The following is a 19,512-nucleotide window of genomic DNA, read 5'->3' on the forward strand; positions in this document are numbered from 1 at the left end:
TGTTTTTACTGTATTTTAAGATAAATCAGATAAATGTAGGAGAGCATGAGACTATATAAAAATGTAGAGTTTCACATTGATGTACACAATGCTCTTCATCCCAAATCTTGATCTTCTATGGACAGAAATGCATTAGGGTCATTACGTGTCAACTCAACCAGAGGTCCCCCTCAAATGTTTGATTTTGCCAATATTTTTTTCTGAAGAAATATAAACATGTATAGTGCATCAGTTATATCGAAATCCTCCGACATTCTTCTTTACAAATCCTCGTTTTGTACTTCTAATTAGTGACCGTTGTTTTGTTTTGATCTCTTCGCTGCACTTCCGCGTTCATCACTTCTGAGCAGCGCATGCTCAAAGCTGACCTCATACGTCATCCGCCTGGAGCTGCTTCCGTTTACTACAGTGAGCGCAACGCTGAACTCGTACGTCATTCACCCGGAGCTGCTTCTGTTGGCGCAAGCTACATTAAAGTGATTATTACGTTTTGAATATGGATATTTTTCTTACAAAAATGCATTGATTCACAACAGAAGGCCTTTGTTCACCCCACGGAGCCATGTGAGACACTTTTTTTTATGGATGGGCGCTTTTTATTTAACTACTTTTGGACTTATGCATGCAACACCTGCTGAGTGGCATTAAACCGCTTGAAAGATCAAAGACAATTTTTTATATAACTCCGACTGGATTCGTCTGAAAGAAGAAAGTCATATACACCTAGGATGACTTGATGGTGAGTAAAAAAACAGCCTCATTTTCATTTTTGGGTGAACTAACCCTTTAAGTTTTTTTTTCCTCCATGACTGGCTGCCACCTGGTCTCCATTACTGCCCTGTTTGGATCCTCCACCCCCTCTCGGCAGCGAGAAAAACCTCTGTGCTGCAATTATACGACAGAAACGAGCTGTGGAAAACACGCTGAGTGAAGGGAATGGTAATGAGTTTTCCGCTGCAGTGGCGGGTCAGTGGGGTAGTGGGACTCCAGCCGTCAGGACTCACCGCATTCGGGATGTTTTGCTTTTGATGCTAATGGATCAGATGGCAGAGTACTAAGTAGTGGAATGAAAATCAAATGTCATTCAATCTCAGTCACTTGGTGATGTGGAAATGACGGGACTATTAGCTGCTGCAGCTGGATGGAGATTTGAACTGGAATTATTCATAATTTGAATTGATTTAAGAATCTGATATCAGATTTGAGCGTCTTGATACTTTATAAGGCTTTTTGCTTTTGAAGACAATTTCATCTAACTTCATTATGGTATATAATATCCACAAATTCTGGTCTAAAGTCCTGGCCGCATATTTATTTCCTAACTGAATATATATCCTGTTATAATTGGAAATATCAAAATGTTTCACACTTTTGAAAGTGGGTTAGAACCATTTTAACAGCAAGTTATGAAGCCCAGTTTATACAATTGTGGTGCCAAATAATGTGATGCTAGAATGCTAATGTCTTTCAATATTCATAAGCTTTATACAATCACAGAAACTAAGATTCAGTAAGATTTTTTGTTTTGTTTTTAAAGGAAACAAATACTTTAATCCAGCAAGGACGCAATAAATTGCTCAAAAACGACACTAAAGGTTTATAATGTTACAAAAGATTTATATTTCAAATAAATGTTGTTCTTTAAAACGTTATATTTATCAAATAATCCTGAATATATAAATGTATTGCAGTTTACGCAAAAAACATTAACTGTTTTCAACATTGATAATAATCAGAAATGTTTCTTGAGCAGTAAATCAGCATATTAGAATGATTTCTGAAGGATCGCGTGACACTAAAGACTGAAAATTCAGCTTTGCATCACAGGAATAATTGCATTTTTAAAAATATTTAAATAGAACAGTGCTATTTTAAATTGTAATAATATTTCCAAATTTTACTGTTTTTACTGTATTTTAAGATAAATCAGATAAATGTAGGAGAGCATGAGACTATATAAAAATGTAGAGTTTCACATTGATGTACACAATGCTCTTCATCCCAAATCTTGATCTTCTATGGACAGAAATGCATTAGGGTCATTACGTGTCAACTCAACCAGAGGTCCCCCTCAAATGTTTGATTTTGCCAATATTTTTTTCTGAAGAAATATAAACATGTATAGTGATGAAAGCCAAAATATTAAATGTCATGAATGAATATTTACGGAGTAATCCACTATTTTGTAGAGGGGGGTCAAAATGGCAATATTCACCTGAGATTCAGAGCCAGATTACAGGGGGTTAAAAATGATTTCAGAAAGATGGCAGCATCACAATGTTATTTTTACAGAGAGATTGGTAGGTCTATTAGCAAAATCTGTTGACTTTAGCAATCCTTGTTTTATTATGTGCCAATGGTGACCATTCATAAATGGGGAAAGAGCACTTTTCAAGTTTTTTCTCCAAAGTTTGCAGGCCTGTAACTCAAAAAGTATTTACGGTATCTTAATGCCCTTTTAGACATTGGGTCTTAACAATCTTTCCTTTAGGCATCTTCATTTTTAAGGCCCTACATTGTCCAGAGATAATGGAATTTCAATATGGCTCCAGGAGTAAATCGTTAAATTGTACACATTTTCAATGGTCAAAAACCAAATGTGAGTCAGTTTGAAAAAACATGATGATACTTTTCTTTTAAAGAGGAATGTCTGAAGAACAGATAATGTTGAAACTAGAAATGTATCTTGTTCCATTCTATCCAAACAACTGCATTGAGCATACCTGTCTGAGTGCCACAAGTATTCTTTTTCCAAAGTTTGTGTGGCTATAACTCAAGAAGTATTAAAGATATCGCAATACGATTTTAAGATTCTAGTTCTTAATAAACTTTTCTTTTGGAATCTTCATTTTCAAGGCCCTACATCATTCAGTCCCAGAGATACGGGGGTCTCGATGAGGCATCAACACAACATCAGTGCAGCATCACGATGCGTGATTGAGATCTAAAAATATAGCACTTGCGTCCCCTCGACCCGTTTCTGCCGTCTGTCCCGTATCAAAACGTCCCCAAATAGAAACGCTGCTGCGCTTTCGGGGACGACCTGAGGGTGCTGAAGTTTGGAGAGTTAATCCAATAGATCATACCAAACTAATTCCCATCGTGCGAAAGGAAACAGAGGAACATTCATCCAGCTTGAAATTTCTAGGCCACCATGTCCAGTGTTGACTAAACCTCTGGCTCCGGACCCAGCTGCGTGTTTACAAAGAACCAGGCTCCATATGCAGGAAAAGTCCCTGTCCTCTCCTCTCCGATCAGATGCTGTCCAGATTATTTTATAATGTTACCAATATTTTCCCATAAACTGGTGATGTGTTGATCCCAGTAACTGATCTAGATTAAAGCCTCAGATGAGGCCAACTTTGGATCGACATACAAATCTGTCAAATATTATCCTTACTTTATAATAATTGCCTCTGCTTGATGTTTACTAATCACAATGTATTATCATCCACTTTACTTAGCAACGTGGAAGTAAGCTTCCGCTTTATTAGCCGCTAAAGGTAAATAACTGAATAAAAGTGCAGTAAACGGTAAAATTATTTATGCTACAAACTAGCATAGTTTTCATTATTATAATTAGTTTAAATATTATCCCTGTTTGCAATATGAAACAGCATAATGGGTTGTTTTTATATAGGTAAAATACCGGAAGCGAATGACAACGGAAGCTTAGCACATTCAAGTTACAAATGCTCCTACGCTAAAAATACGGTTGATAGCTGAATATTATTGCAAAATGGAGATTGGTTTTTCAAACTCTTCTCTGACTGATAGCAATACTTCCCGGTTCTAACATTAAAACATGCATGCTGTCAATGTTTTGTGGAAAGCGCTATACAAATAAAGTAATTAAAAATAGCACATGTAGATTCGTATATTTTAATACTGTGTGTCAAGGCTACAATCAAAATTCATTTATTCATGCTTGAGCTTTGGCTATCGAAAATGTAATGCATCATTAAAGTAGTTCATGTGACTCTTGCACTATATTTCATATTGATTTCATAAGCTATTTGATGTTAGATTTAAAAAAAAAAAAAAAAATGTTAGGAACAGATTGAACATATTTACTGTTAGTCATCCTCTCATCATAAAACATATTCAGAAGTTGCAGTCATAAATTACGACAGGTCTGACTGTGACATCAGTGATGCCAGTGTTTGTCATGTGAATGATTGCAACACGTCGGATTCTTTTGAACTTTCTATTCATCAAAAAATGGGGAAGAAAAAAAAAAGCAAGCGGCAAATCAGCATATTAGAATGATTTCTGAAGGAGCATTCAATTCAAGTTTATTTGTATAGTGCTTTTCACCATACAAATCACTGCAAAGCAGCTTTATAGAAAATTAAAGTTTCTACATTATATTTAGAAGTAGCTTATTAGTGGTGACTATCTCAAGTTGATGTCCATATCATGCAGTTAGTTAATGACATGTAATCAAACAGACGGTGAACACTATTAACAGCATGTTATCATGTGACACTGAAGAATGAAATAATGAGCCTGAAAATTCAGCTTTGATGACAGCAATAAATCACATTTTAAACTATTTTAAATTGTAATAATATTTCATAATATTACAGGTTTTACTGTATTTTTTCATCAAAGAACTTGCCTTGGTGAACATAAGAGGCTTCTTTTAAAAACATCAATCTTGTGACCCGAACTTTTTAACTGTATTGTATAACATGCAATCATGTAATTACACTACTATATTTACAATGTAAATATAACACATTGCAGATTTAGAAAACTGTCTCACATCAGTCAGACATGATCATATCTGAAGGCTGCAGAGATTTATATGAAGTAAAGCGAGGAGGTGATAAAAGTCAGCAAAGTGAGACCCTCTCGGTTCTGTCAGCGAGCTGCAATTGCTGTAATTTCAGTTCCTGAAGGACCTTCAGGTGTGTGTTTGTGTGAGTCCTGTCATCATCACGGCAGCAGGAACACACTGTGTGAACTTGTTCTGCTGCACTTCTGAGGGGCAAATGTCTAATGTCATCACAAACATCACTCCAGCGTTCATGTATCTCACGTGAATAACCGCACATGCATACTGCTAATAATGCGTGCCGATGTGAGAATGTGCAATAAAAGTGTAGCTTGTAAAGAGCTCAAGGCTGTTTTACTACACGAGAAGTTTGTTGTAATGTAACGCCTGCAGGCAAAAGCAACTGTAACCTCAGCACTGCAAGCCTTAGCACATTCAAACACCGTCTTGTCTCAGTCTGAAAACATCTATATATCATTTGAAAGCTATAGCTCGGGTATCATCATTATGAATCACTTTAGACTCTTAAAATAAAGCTGCTTTATTAGCATCTGCTTCCATGATGAACCTGTAATCTTTATATCTTTCCATTCCACAAAAGATTCTTTAAAGTGGAAAAAAGTTCTTTTAAAACTTTTTAAATGTTTTTCATACTAAGAAAAAATGGTTCTTTGAAGAACTGTTCACTGAAATTCATATATAACTGAAATTATAACGCAAAGATGTTGCACTGCAATAACAAAAACATGCACCCATAAACCTTTCTATAATTGGAAAAAATATGTAATTGCATATTTTTATCTAACAATTTGGAATTGGTTTCTTGCAAATCTGAGAAAAAACTCAGAATTGCAAGATATAAACAGAATTCATACTTTTTTTCTTGTAATTACGAGTTTGCATCTTGCGATTCAGATTTTTTCCCCCTCAGAAATCTGAATTTACATTTCTCAATTCTGACTTTTTTTCACTCAGAATTTCAAGCTTACATCTCATATATTTTTCCCCACCATGAAATAAAAAAATAAAGGTAACTGTGACACTATCTCACGATTCAGACTTTTCTCACAAATGTGAGTTTATATCCCACAATTTACACTTTTCTTCTCAGAATTGCAGGTTTACATCTTAAAAGTTTGTATCTTGTTGTTAGTCTTATATTTAGCTTTTTTCTTCTCAGAATTGCAAGAAAAAAAAACAATTTGCTAGTTTATTTATTCTGTGGTGGAAACAGGCGTCTGTAATAAAACCCAAGACTGGTATTGCAAATGCAAATGTTTGCTTGTAGTTTGGGAATGTGTTCTTCAGGTCAGAGCAGCACTAATGCATCAGTTGCACACAGTCTCTTTAATAATAAATGCAGTTGATTTATTTATCATGTTCTGATTCAGCATATTTACAGTTCAATAACAACTTTTTACACATGCAGCATGAGATTTCAACAGTCTATAATAAATAACATTCTATAGAGATGAAACGCTCAGATATTATGTACAACAGAAAATATCAGCATGCTGGTGTTCTCAAAACACTACACAATCAGATCAAACCCGTCTGCATCAGAGATTCCCATCACCCGGCTGTGTTCAGAGCAGCATACTTCTGCATTACATAGACACAGTATAACCTTCCCAAAATGAGCAGCATAATGCTGTGCAACGCTGCATCCCACAATGCATCGACCTGACCTTTTAATTCCAGTGCGATCATCTTGACTCATTATGTGATCAGACAGCTAAACGCTAAGACATTTTAAACAAAACATGGACTTATGTAAAACAATCATATTTTTCAAAGACTGACAGATGCCACACACTGAATTAAACATGCAAAGTGACAAGGTCATGTGACAAACGTAGCACACTGCTGCTGGAAGTATTGAGCATGCTAGTATTCCACTCTGTACAGAAGCGCTGTGATTCACAGTAAACATCAGCATGTGCCCTACAGAGCGCAACAGCAGTAAAGATCCCATTCACTTTCTCCATAGGGAACTGATTTTTAATCATAACTTATAAACCTTTAAAGACAGATCTACTGTAAATCTACAAGGTTGTTAATTAATGCAGTACGTTTTTCTGAAGCATAATTCCAACTGCTTTTTGAAATGATCGTTTAACAGCAGAATTCCTGGTGAAAAACTACATTACCCACAATTCTACAGAGAATGGCATCAAGCAAACTTGCTATTTGTTAATAAAAGAACATTTTCATACCCATATATTAAACATATATTGCTTATTTATACATGTTTTATTAAACTAACACTTTTAATAACTAGCCTATGGCCAGAGATAATGTGCATTATATTTCATTAAAAAAGAATTTCATAATAAATTTGTATAATAATAACAACTTAAAAAAATGCAAAACAAAAAAAGGTAAAGAATTTATATATATATAAAAAAATTATTTGCTTTTAAACATTACTTGCCTTTATTTTGGCGGAAGTCCACAGATTTATATACTATTTTATATCAAAATTACATATTTATATTATTACACCACAGTCTTTGCGATTTGTTAATTATGCTAAATCATAATCACATCCCAGGCATTGTTAGAGTTAGAGAAAAATGTAACTGAAATGTAGAAAAACAAATGTTTCTATTTTATTTTATTTTTTATTTTATTATTATTTTGCTTCAAAGACGTTTTAAAATCCCTATGGGAAAAAATGAATGGGAAAAATACTTCCGGAACTGTTCCACTCCATTATGACCTCACTGTGTGGGCGGAGCTTCCCAAGCAGTTTCATTGATTCTCGTCTTATCGTGGGTCTAAAACAGCACATCCTTCATCAAAGGCACGTCTAGTTTGCTGATTAATTTGAGACAATGTTGATCAAGTCAAATAACCAGCATCACACCTCATAAATCTCTTTCTTGCCATTTAAACACACACATACACACAGGTTCATGAATGCAAAACCCCTTAGTTTTGTGAATTCTGATGCATTCTGGGAACACAAATGTAAATTTACTCATATATCAGCGCACTTCCAAACGCTTGAGGCTGAATATATATGTTTATGCATCCGGCATGTGTGGCATTCAATCTGCTTGTGTTTATATATATATATATATATATATATATATATATGAAATGTGTATGTGGCCAAGTCCTGCAGGATTATATTTCCTCAAGTCCATATACAGTATGTGTATGTGTGTGTTTATTCCCTCCAGTTGGTCCCGTAACCACGCTCAACACCTGTATCTGTGTTCTCCGTCTCACACACACACACACGTTTACACAGCTACCTCCTTTTCCTCAGACTGCTCTCCAAGCGGCCGAGCTCCTCGTATCCCTGGTAGAAGAGCTCGAGCTCGTGGCCTCCCCAGCTCCTCCAGACAGCCAGGCACCAGGCCATGTTTTCTTTACGGAAGCCGCACACAACGGTGTCCTTTGCGACGAGCGCCGCCTCCGCCAGAGTCCTGAGAGACGGACGAGAGGAAGAAAATAACCTGGACTCTTCGCAGAACTGTCATAGAGGAGCAGTTACAGGCCTGAAAGCTTCGACTGTGTGATGAATGTGTGTTTAAGCTGAGAGCCGGCGCGGACAGAGACCAGTTTACAGAGGTGGACAGTAACGAAGTAAATTTACTTGAGTATTGTACTTAAGTACACTTTTTGAGTATCTGTACTTTACTTGAGTATTATTTTTTCTGGAAATTTGCTACTTCAACTTCACTACATTTGAAAGACAAATATCGTACTTTTTACTCCGCTACATTTATATCAAGGTCCCCAAGTAGAAAGTCGTTATATGTAGCAGTGTGTGCATTTTCAGATTCACTGAACCCTTTTTTCTGAGAAAATCCGGCTTGCGATCTGCCAGGACCTTCCAGTGTTGCCAAGTCTTACAGTATTACTAAGCCTGTAGTTTTCCGCCTAGCTTTTTGAATGCATATTTGGCAGATTTTTTTTACGCAAATCTAGCAACCTCGGGACCTTCCCCGCTAAACTAATGTAAACATCTGCGCTACTGCACCGCTAAAAGTGCTCTAAAAAGGCAAATAGGATAATAAAAGACAAAAAAGGCACATATTAGTGTGGTGTGATCATCTGTGTGCTCACCACATTGATTTTAAATAGACAACTGTATGTGATGCCTTACGTTGGCCGAGCTCTACGATCAAAGATCATAGAAGATAAATTAAATGACCTACACCTTGATCTACATGACAGAGAAAATGTATAGTTTTTATTCTGTGTGAACTCGCATGTGAATGTGTTAACTCATTAAATTAACCATGTTTTTACTATAGTAACTAGTTTAACTATGGTATTTGCGGTAAAATCACAGTATCCACAAATTTACTCTTCTCTCACTATAGTAACCATAATTATGATATTTGTAGTAAAACTACAGTAACCACAAATGTAACAGTTTCATTATAGTAACTATAGTTTAATATTTGTAGTTAAACTATGGCAATACAAATGGTAGAATAATATATCAATCAAAAATGGCTGCTATTACCATTTATAAAAAACCTTACTACTCAGGCCTACTGGTAAATTGCTGCTAAAAACTGGTCAAGGAAGTATATAAATCTGAACATTATTTTATTGTCAAAACACTGCACATAAATACTTTTTTTTTTTTTTTTGCAAATAAATGATCAATAAGTAGGTTAAATGATCACACAGGTCAAAATGTTTTACTTCACTTTTTTTAAAACTTTGGAATCTAAACTGGGAATTACTGGTCAAGGAAGTATATAAATCTGAACATTATTTTATTGTCAAAACACTGCACAATAAATACATTTTTTTTGCAAATAAATGATCAATAAGTAGGTTAAATGATCACACAGGTCAAAATGTTTTACCTCACTTTTTTTAAAACTTTGGAATCTAAACTGGGAATCGATAAGAATTGAAATCAATAAGCAGAATCTGAATGGATAAAATTAAAACAATACCAAACCCTAGCCACATGTTGTGACGTTCACTGATTTATGAGCATTTTATGAACACTGATCAGTTGATGGCAAAATTCAAAAAGACGTTTTTTTGGCGCAACTTGCACACCCATGGCCATACTGATAAGAGTATGTTCCAGTATTCTGAAAAGACTAAAGATTTGTTTTCTTTTCAATGCACAGTGGCTAGATTAACAAATAACCAGACGCCACCCAATCTAAATATTCCCTCACAGTTTAATAGTAATGACTTTATGAATTTCTTCACTGATAAAATAGATAACATCAGAAATACAATAACAAATGTAGATTCTACAGCATATCTTCAGCTTTATTCATCGCACCAAAAGATAAACTGCAGTGCTTTACAACTATAGGACAGGAAGAGCTAAATAAACTTATCACTGCATCTAAACCAACAACATGCCTGTTAGATCCTGTACCCACTAAATTACTACGAAACTATGTTACATTTGTGGTTACTGTAGTTTTACTACAAATATCATAATTATGGTTACTATAGTGAGAGAAGAGTAAATTTGTGGATACTGTGATTTTACTGCAAATACCATAGTTAAACTTGTTACTATAGTTACATTCACATGCAAGTTCACACAGAATAAAAATTTGCTTGGTTTGCTTAAAATGAACCATATCATACACTCTTAAAAATAACACACTAGCTAGTTTACATATATATAATATTTAGTTAATAAAAATATATAAATATATATGGTAGTTTAAAAGCAATGTTACAAAAACATTACATTTAAAAATAAATAAAAAGATTTTGTATGTATAGCTAGTGAAAGTTGATCGATAAAAAAATAACAAATATTAAAAATATTAAAAATTTAAATATTTCATATATAGCTAGTTTAAAGTAATGTTAGTCAAAATAAATAAATAAACCATAAATAAATATTATATATTTAATAAATATTAACAATATATATGATAATATTATAAAACAAAAGAAATTCAATTGTTTTATAAACTTTAAAATAAATAAACTCTTTAAAAAGTAAACAAATATATAAACAAGGCGACATGGACGCTCAGACAAAAATCTAAATGCACAAGAAATCTGTGTGTCCTGAGGAATCAGTGCAATTAATTTGACCCAGATGAGAGCTTTAGGCTTTGCGTTTGTAAAAGACTTTCGCGAGGGTTTTTCATGATGAAGCTGCTGGGCTCTTATGGGACACATGTCTGCTGTGTGTGCATGAAATCTATCAGGTTTATGAAGAACTGAATTACAACTGCTCATTTTAGTCATCTTTTTTTCATGCAGATGATTTCATCTGTTTTTAATCCATTTAATCAGGTGCACTACTATATTTTGGTGCAAATGCAAGAAGCTTTAAATATTATTAAGGTTTGATTGGCTTTCGTCTAGCAGAAAGAGTGCTTTGAGGGGTTTTCTCCTCAAAAATCAATGCAGAAGTGGTCTGCAGAATCTGTCTGGGCTTGTTTGCGGCAGCAGAGCGCTACATCCATCACTGATTTCGGTTTGCTACAGGCATCGGGGTCACGAACAGTGTGGAATCGTGTGTGGTTATTAATGTGTGAGTGACTGGCTGCTGACACTCGTACCCGTACTCGGACACTCCAGGCGGCGTCAACACGGCGATCACACGACCCCTGAGCGCACCCGCCTGCTCCTGCACCTCGATCACCATGATGTCTCCTCCACACCTGCCAAACACACACTCTCATTATACTAAAGCAATAAGCCCCAAGAAGCCGTGGTTTACAGTGAATTTATAACAGCTAAGGGGCGTTGTTAGGCACGACGTGAAGCTGTTATAAATCCACTGTAAACCACGGCTTCACGGGGTTTATTGCTTTTATAAAACGGTTATTCCATATACGTAGTAAGGTTTCACAAAATAAAACGGAGCAAATAAAGTGTAATGATATTAATAAAAACAGTATTCTTCCACCAAACAATGTAGTTCCTCAGAAACGGTTGTGGTTGCAACAAAGTGGCTGCCGAGCAACACACAGAAGTAAACAAAGGTGTATGTTTGTGGAGTAATTTACAGCAACTTCGAACACGGCTCAGCCAATCAGAATCAAGCCCCGGAACTATCTGTTTTATATACTTCACTATCACACAGAATTAACAGAAATAAAAAACTTGTTCATAGCTAGCTAGTTTAAAAGTAAATGTTAAAGATTAAAATAAAATAAAGTAAAATGAAATGAAATTACAAAATAATGTTGACAATGTAATATTAAAAATGAAAATAAATAATCCATGTATTTAGAAATAGATTAAAAAGATTATATAAATAGTCATTTTTTTGTTCAACACAATATAAAAAGTAATGTTAATTTAAATAAATGAACCATTAAAAACTATTTATGGCTAGTTTAAAACAAATTTTAAAAATAAAAAAAAACTAAATTTCATACAGATAGTCTTACATTTTTTGTTGACAGTATAATATTACAAATTAAAATAAATAAACCATGTATTTAAAATAGTAAATTTTATGTTCCTCACAATTAAATCAAACTTAAATAAAAAAAATAAAGAAATTATATAAAACTAGTCAAATAAATACAGTGGGGCAAAAAAGTATTTAGTCAGCCACCAATTGTGCAAGTTCTCCCACTTAAAACGATGAGAGAGGCCTGTAATTTTCATCATAGGTATACCTCAACTATGAGAGACAAAATGAGAAAAAAAATCCAGAAAATCACATTGTAGGATTTTTAAAGAATTTATTGGTAAATTCCTCTGTAAAATAAGTATTTGGTCACCTACAAACAAGCAAGATTTCTGGCTCTCACAGACCTGTAACTTCTTCTTTAAGAGGCTCCTCTGTCCTCCACTCGTTACCTGTATTAATGGCATCTGTTTGAACTCGTTATCAGTATAAAAGACATCTGTCCACAACCTCAAACAGTCACACTCCAAACTCCACCATGGCCAAGACCAAAGAGCTGTCAAAGGACACCAGAAACAAAATTGTAGACCTGCACCAGGCTGGGAAGACTGAATCTGCAATAGGTAAGCAGCTTGGTGTGAGGAAATCAACTGTGGGAGCAATTATTAGAAAATACATAAAAGACAAGACCACTAATAATCTCCCTCGATCTGGGGCTCCACACAAGATCTCACCCCGTGGGGTCAAAATGATCACAAGAACTGTGAGCAAAAATCCCAGAACCACACGGGGGGACCTAGTGAATGACCTGCAGAGAGCTGGGACCAAAGTAACAAAGGCTACCATCAGTACAAAATAATGATCTTTAAAATAGCATCATATGACCCCTTAAAAAAATTAGTTCATATTATATATATATATATATATAGAAAGCCGTTTAATTTTTAGTTGATAATATAATATTATAATATTATTATAACTACTTTAAAAATACCACAAATAAACAAAGCTAGTAAAAAGTTTGTCGACAATATAATATTAAAGCTAAAATAAACCATACATTTAAAAATAAATAAAACAAATATCTGTAGCAAGTACATTTTTTGGTTCAATACAAAAAAGGGATATTAACTAAATGAAAATAAATAAATTGCACAGTGTATGCTGCTTTATCAAGATTTACCAAGCATGTTTTAATTAAACAAAATCCATCCACATAAGTGCAGATTCCTGATCTGGTTCTGAATTTCCCATTCAACAAATATATGTCTGTACATCTATTTCTCCATCCTGGAGGACTTACAGAACACAAAAAAGGGAGGAAAGGAGGATGAACTAATAAGGAATAAAGCAGGGAACAAGCCTCTGCCTCCGCTCTCATTTACATTGAGTTTCTCTGTCTGTTGAACAGCATCTCCCAAAATGAATGAAATATATTTAAAGCCACTAAAAGTTCCTTTTCAGGAACAAAAATGTTTAATCAGAGCTCCCAGACGTCTCTGACCAATTATTTTTCATAACTTTTCCAGTAATTTTTTTAACTCACAGAACAATATCTACACTGAAACAAAAAACACTTTTTTTCTCCGCTGGTTGTTCAATTGGCTTAATTAAAATTAGCTAATGCAACAATTCTGAACTTAATTTTATTGCACTCAATCCACTTACATTTGCAAAACGAACGTCTGCTTAATCTGCACAACTGCATGAATCATTTTTGTCAGCATTAACTGATTTGTAGTTATAATAATAAACGCTGAACAATACCATCTTCCAATTTATTCTTTTATTGTTTGGATGAATGCACACATCACACACTGATACACAATAGCGAACTCTCGTGCTCATAAAAGAGATTTAACCTAGTTTAGAAGTAGCAGGAAGCTCCTTTTATAAATCATGTCCTTATGTTTCCCTTGAACTCAACATGAGGCACCTGTGTGACCTGATTACTCTGCGGTGTCTAAGTCCAACGCCTCCTGAGACTCACATTATAATGCATTTATATTCATGAATAAAACATGGCCATTTTAATGCGCACTCCTGAAATAGCACTTCATTCTGCCCTTGATCCTGTGCTTAAAATCTCTTTAAACGAATGTTTAAATTGATGCAGGACACGTCCCTTTGTTGCTCCTGGAACAATATTTATCATAGTCTGAAATCAATGACAGATCTAATTCTACATAAACAACTACAGTCAGACAGTTTTAGGCCCAAGCTAAGTTCAGAAGGACCTGCGTCAGCTGAGAAACTGCTATTGAGATGAAAGGACTGCAAACGCTAACCCAAACACTGCTCTAATACCAGCGGTGGCTGATGCATGTCCATGACACCTGCACGCTCCAACTTTGGCTGTAAGCTGTCTAACATGCTTCCTTTACCTTGAAGTCTTAAAGTTGTCATGAAACTGAAGTTGCAACCAACTTTACTACTGTATTGAGACATATTTCCAAGTGAAACGGCTATGTAAACAAGAAAAGATTATGAGGTTTAAAAGATATATTACATTTCACTATAAGATAAAGTAACGTGCATTAAGAAAATAAATAGGGTCAATACTGATTTTATACGGGCTGTAACGTCAGAGATGTTGTGCTAACTGCTTGTAAGTTGTGCTCAAAGTTTGTCGTGCTTTCTGGTAGTTACACAAACAGAAAACTGTCAAAATTATCAGTACACAATCAACTAGTCATGAAAAGTACTGATTAGAGCATTACATCTACTCCTGTTGCATTTGTACTACTGTTCAAACGTTTTGAGTTAGTATGACTAAGAAATTAATACTTTTATTCAGCAAGGATGCATTAAATTGATCCAAAGTAACAGAAAATACATTTATAATGTTACTGAAGATTTCCATTTAAAAAAAATGCTGTTCTTTTGAACTTTTTATTCATCAAAGAAACATGAAAAAAATGTTGGTTTCCATAAAAATATGAAGCAGCACAACTGATAATAATGAGAAATGTTTCTTGAGCAGCAAATCAGCATATTAGACTGATTTCTGAGTGATCATGTGACACTGAAGACTGGAGTAATGATGCTGAAAATTCAGCTTTGCATCGCAGGAATAAATTACATTTTGATATATATCCACATAGAAAATAGCTAGGCTATTTTAAACTGTAATAATATTTCCCAATATTTCTGTTTTTACTATATATTTCCTAAAAAAAAATACAGCCTGGAGCCAAAGAGTAGATTTAGACTGATATAGATTTTTTTATGACCAATACAGATACAGATTATTTGCAATAAAAAAAAAAAAGGCTTAATTATCAAGAAAAATATCAGTAAAACCATTTATCGGTGGATCTGATATTATAAAACTGATATCCAATTATGAAAAAAAGCTTAAATATTGGGAACAATATCAGTATAACCATCTATCGGTGGATCTGTTATTACAAAATTAATATCTGATAATGGAAAAATGCTTAAATATCGGTAAAATCTCAAAATAAGAGACATTTTGAAATCAGTATCGGATAACCGATATCTGATTATTGGAAAATGCTTAAATATAGGTAAAAATGCCAGTAAAACCGATTATCGGACGATCTCAAAATAACACATTTTGAAAACATAAAATTGAAAACCAACCCCAAATATATGAATGATAGAACACAATTTACTGGAAAAATAAACCTTTTATAAGATTATAAATGTTTTTCTGTCAGTTTTGATCAATTTAATGCATCCTTTAAGAAAAAGAGTATTAATATCATTTAAAAAAAACTGAAAAGAAGCATATGTAAACACTGATTATAATAGGTGCATTTTCAAGAGTTTTTAAAGTGCCCCTATTATGGATTTTTGAAAATTGAAAACATCCTGCAAAGTTTTAAATCTGAAAGTGCACCATGTATAAAGTTAGCATCTTTCAAAAGAAAGAGTCGACTCAGAATCATTGAAACGAGTCGTTTTTAAAAACGAATCCCAAGCTGTTTCATGTTGACGTCAACATGAAACATTAGCATATTGCCCGCCCACTTGTTGGTCTTTTCCGTTGGTCTGAATGAAAATGCAAATTCATTCTTTGCCACTAGGTGCTGCTTTTGGAGCGGTAAAAATAGCGGTTTCCCAGGTAATGCTGTAAACAAAGCAGCACTGCACTCACAAACGCTGCTTTATCAGGCATCACAGACATGATGAAAATGAGACCAATCGGACCAATCACCACATATTAGCGTCACGCAAATGAGGGGTTTAGAAAAATGAATTGTTGAACGAATCGTTTGGGAGTCGTTGAGCAAGGTAAAAATAAATGCATATTATAAGACAATAAAAGTGTTTTTTGACCTTGCATGCATGTCAACCTGTTGTTGGAGACTCCCAAAACCAAAATATGAACCTTTCATTACCCATAATAGGGGCACTTTAAATGAAATAATATATATATATATTTTTTATAATAATACATTGTACCTGGGCACCCAGATGGTGCTGTTGACAGGAATGATGTTCAAGGCCTTCAGCTGCGCTGGTGTGTGGCTTTGAGCCGCCAGTTCTGGATCGGTTGCGCTCCTGGATGCAAATGCTTCAGCTGAAACCGGCTCGTCTGGCGGTCTGTCCGCCTCCTCGAAGTCCGTGGATAAAAGCATGCTGCTGGAGCTGGTCAGAGAGCTGAGGGCTCCCGAGCTGGAGCGCTCCACGTGAGGGAAATGGCCGATCTGATCCAGCTGCTCCGAGCTGAAGCCGGAGGACGTCATGGAGCAGTAATCCAGAGAGTCCTGCTGGCACAGGATCTGCGTTCCTGCGTCCTCGTGGTGCGTGACCATTACCTTCAGTGGCTCCAGGACAGCCGGAAGAGACTCTTCGTCGATGTCAGGATCAGGGGTCACAGGGGTCACGACCCCAGCCGGCCTCTGCACGGGGAAAACGTCCCGCAGCGGGTTGGCGTCGCTGCAGTTGTACGTAGCGCAGATCTGGTAGCTGGTGGCGTGATACATGAGGAGCGTGTTGGTGTGATCGTCCAGACACCAGACGGCCTCGTCATTCCAGCAGCTGGCGGACGAGACCATGCAGCGCACACAGGACGGCGGCAGATACGGCTCGAGGCGGCGGATGGGCTGTAGCGTCAGGCTGTCGATGACCAGCACGCCGGGGCCGTTGCTGTACCACACCTCTGACCCGGTGCACACCGGCACGATGCTGCGCACGGCATACGGACGCTGCCGAGGGTCCGAGTCATCCATGTTCAGCAGATGCTTGTTGATCGTGTGCGAGCAGATGTAAGTCTCCCCTTCCACGGGCATGTCGTCCACCAGAGAGTAAACCACCACGAGACCGTCAGACATGCCAGCAAACACCTGCGGGAGAGACTGAAACACAAGGGACGTAACGTAAATAAATGTTTGATATTACGGTTTATTATATTATGTTACGATTTTTTCTTTAATACAATAATGCTTACTTAAAGGGTTAGTTCACCCAAAAATGAAAATTCTCTCATTCATTACTCACCCTCGTGTTGTTCGAAACCCGTAAGACCTTCGTTCATCTTCGGAACACAATTTAAGATATTTTTGATGGAATATGACGGCACAAAGAAAACAAAAATAACGACTTTATTCCACATTTTCTTCTCTACTGCGTCACTTGTGGACGCTCGTTCACGATAGTATCATGATGCAAGCTTGTGGTGATGACGTTATCACGCTGGATCTGGGTCAGTGCCGCCACATGCTCACGTCATGATACTGTCGTGAACGCACGTCCACAAGTGACGCAGTAGAGAAGAAATGAGTCGTTATTTTAGTTTTCTTTGCGCAAAAAAGTATTCTCGTAGCTTCGTAACTTTACAGTTGAACCACTGATGTCACACGGACTACTTTGTCGATCATCTTGGTACTTTTCTGGACCTTGAACGTGGTAGTTACCTTGCCGTCTATGGGAGGGTCAGAGAGTCCTCAGATTTCATCAAAAATATCTTAAATTGTGTTCCGAAGATGAACGAAGGTCTTACGGGTTTCGAACTACACAAGGGTGAGTAATTAATGACAGAATTTTCATTTTTGGGTGAACTAACCCTTTAAGTATAATAATATAATTATTTATTAATATGTTGGCACAATTTTATAAATATTTGTATATATAGTTATATCATATTTAATAATTATTCACATGAATAAAATATGTTTTTTTATAAATATATACAGTACTGTGCAAAAGTCTTAGGCCAGTAGTATTTTCACCAGCTAAAATTTTTTTTAAATCTATAAATTTCTATCTTTTGATGTAGTGTGTCAGTAGGAAAATTTCAGTTAACATTCATTTTGTCATTAATTGTAATAATCCAGTGAGATTTTTGTCTGACAACAGCCAGACTTTCACACAGTGCTGTATATTATAACATAAAACATTATATGTGTATTATGTAATATATTATACTATGAAATTTTACTTACTACAATACTGACTTGCATTAATATAGTTATTTATCAATATAATATTTTTACATACATTAATATAATATATTAATGGATGCTTAATACAATGATATAGTCATATATACTGATATAATGATATACAATTATTAATAAATATAATACTTTGTTAACATTATATTTATAAATAATAGTTTGTAATACTAATGTTTACTTGATAGAATATTTACTTCAATATTGTTTATTTGTACATAAAGTTCATAAATCTGTATTTATATTAATATAGGATTATAATATAATACAATAATACATTTTTAAATAATGCTAAATTACTTTACTCACATTAATATAATTAAGTGTAACTAACATCATACATTACTACTATATTATGCATTTTTTCGTAATACAATATCTACTTACATTCATATATTTATTTATTAATATAATACTTTAATATGTTTACTTAATATAATCCTGAATTTAATGTTATTTGTAAATATAGTTTGTAAATCTATACATTAAGATAAGATTATAATACATTAATACTTCATAATATATAATAATACATTTTTAAGTAATACTATATTAATTTTTACTTAATACGATAAGTTACTTCCATTTATGTAATTATTTATTAATAAAATACCTTTTTACAAATATAATGTAATGTAATGTAATATAATATAATATAAATGTAAAAAAACGTGTAAATTTGTATGGATCTCCACAATTAGTGGCACCAAAAACAAACATTTTCAACTAGATTTCCAAAACACTCCCGTCAACCAAAAACTTGTACTTTTCCACCATGTTGAGATCACAAGAAATAAGTTGTCAAAAATAATAATGCATATATTTGGAAACTCAGTTTGGTGCCACTATGAACGAAATGCTGCATATTTCAACACGAGATTTCGGAGTTCCATACTAATGTACATGTAGATGAACTCTAGTTGAAAGGGTCGATTCAAGTCAATATATATATATATATATATATATATATATATATA

The 19,512-nt window shown here is 34.8% G+C and overlaps 1 protein-coding gene across 1 annotated transcript in view; it reads right to left on the reverse strand.

Moving 5' to 3' along the window:
* Nucleotides 1-7,429: 7,429 nt before the first annotated feature.
* lrrk1 (leucine-rich repeat kinase 1) overlaps nt 7,430-19,512 on the reverse strand; it is a 101,207-nt gene continuing 89,124 nt past the window's right edge. Inside the window, exons 30-32 of the mRNA XM_016248046.1 lie at nt 16,542-17,437; nt 11,308-11,409; nt 7,430-8,217 (exon numbers count right to left, since the gene is read on the reverse strand). Coding sequence (XP_016103532.1) covers nt 8,040-8,217; nt 11,308-11,409; nt 16,542-17,437 — 1,176 coding nt within the window. The 3' untranslated portion in view covers nt 7,430-8,039. The remainder of the gene's footprint in view (nt 8,218-11,307; nt 11,410-16,541; nt 17,438-19,512) is intronic.

The sequence above is a fragment of the Sinocyclocheilus grahami genome, unplaced genomic scaffold (assembly GCF_001515645.1).
Source record: "Sinocyclocheilus grahami isolate Dianchi unplaced genomic scaffold, SAMN03320097.WGS_v1.1 scaffold24.1, whole genome shotgun sequence".
Classification (NCBI taxonomy): Eukaryota; Metazoa; Chordata; class Actinopteri; order Cypriniformes; family Cyprinidae; genus Sinocyclocheilus; species Sinocyclocheilus grahami.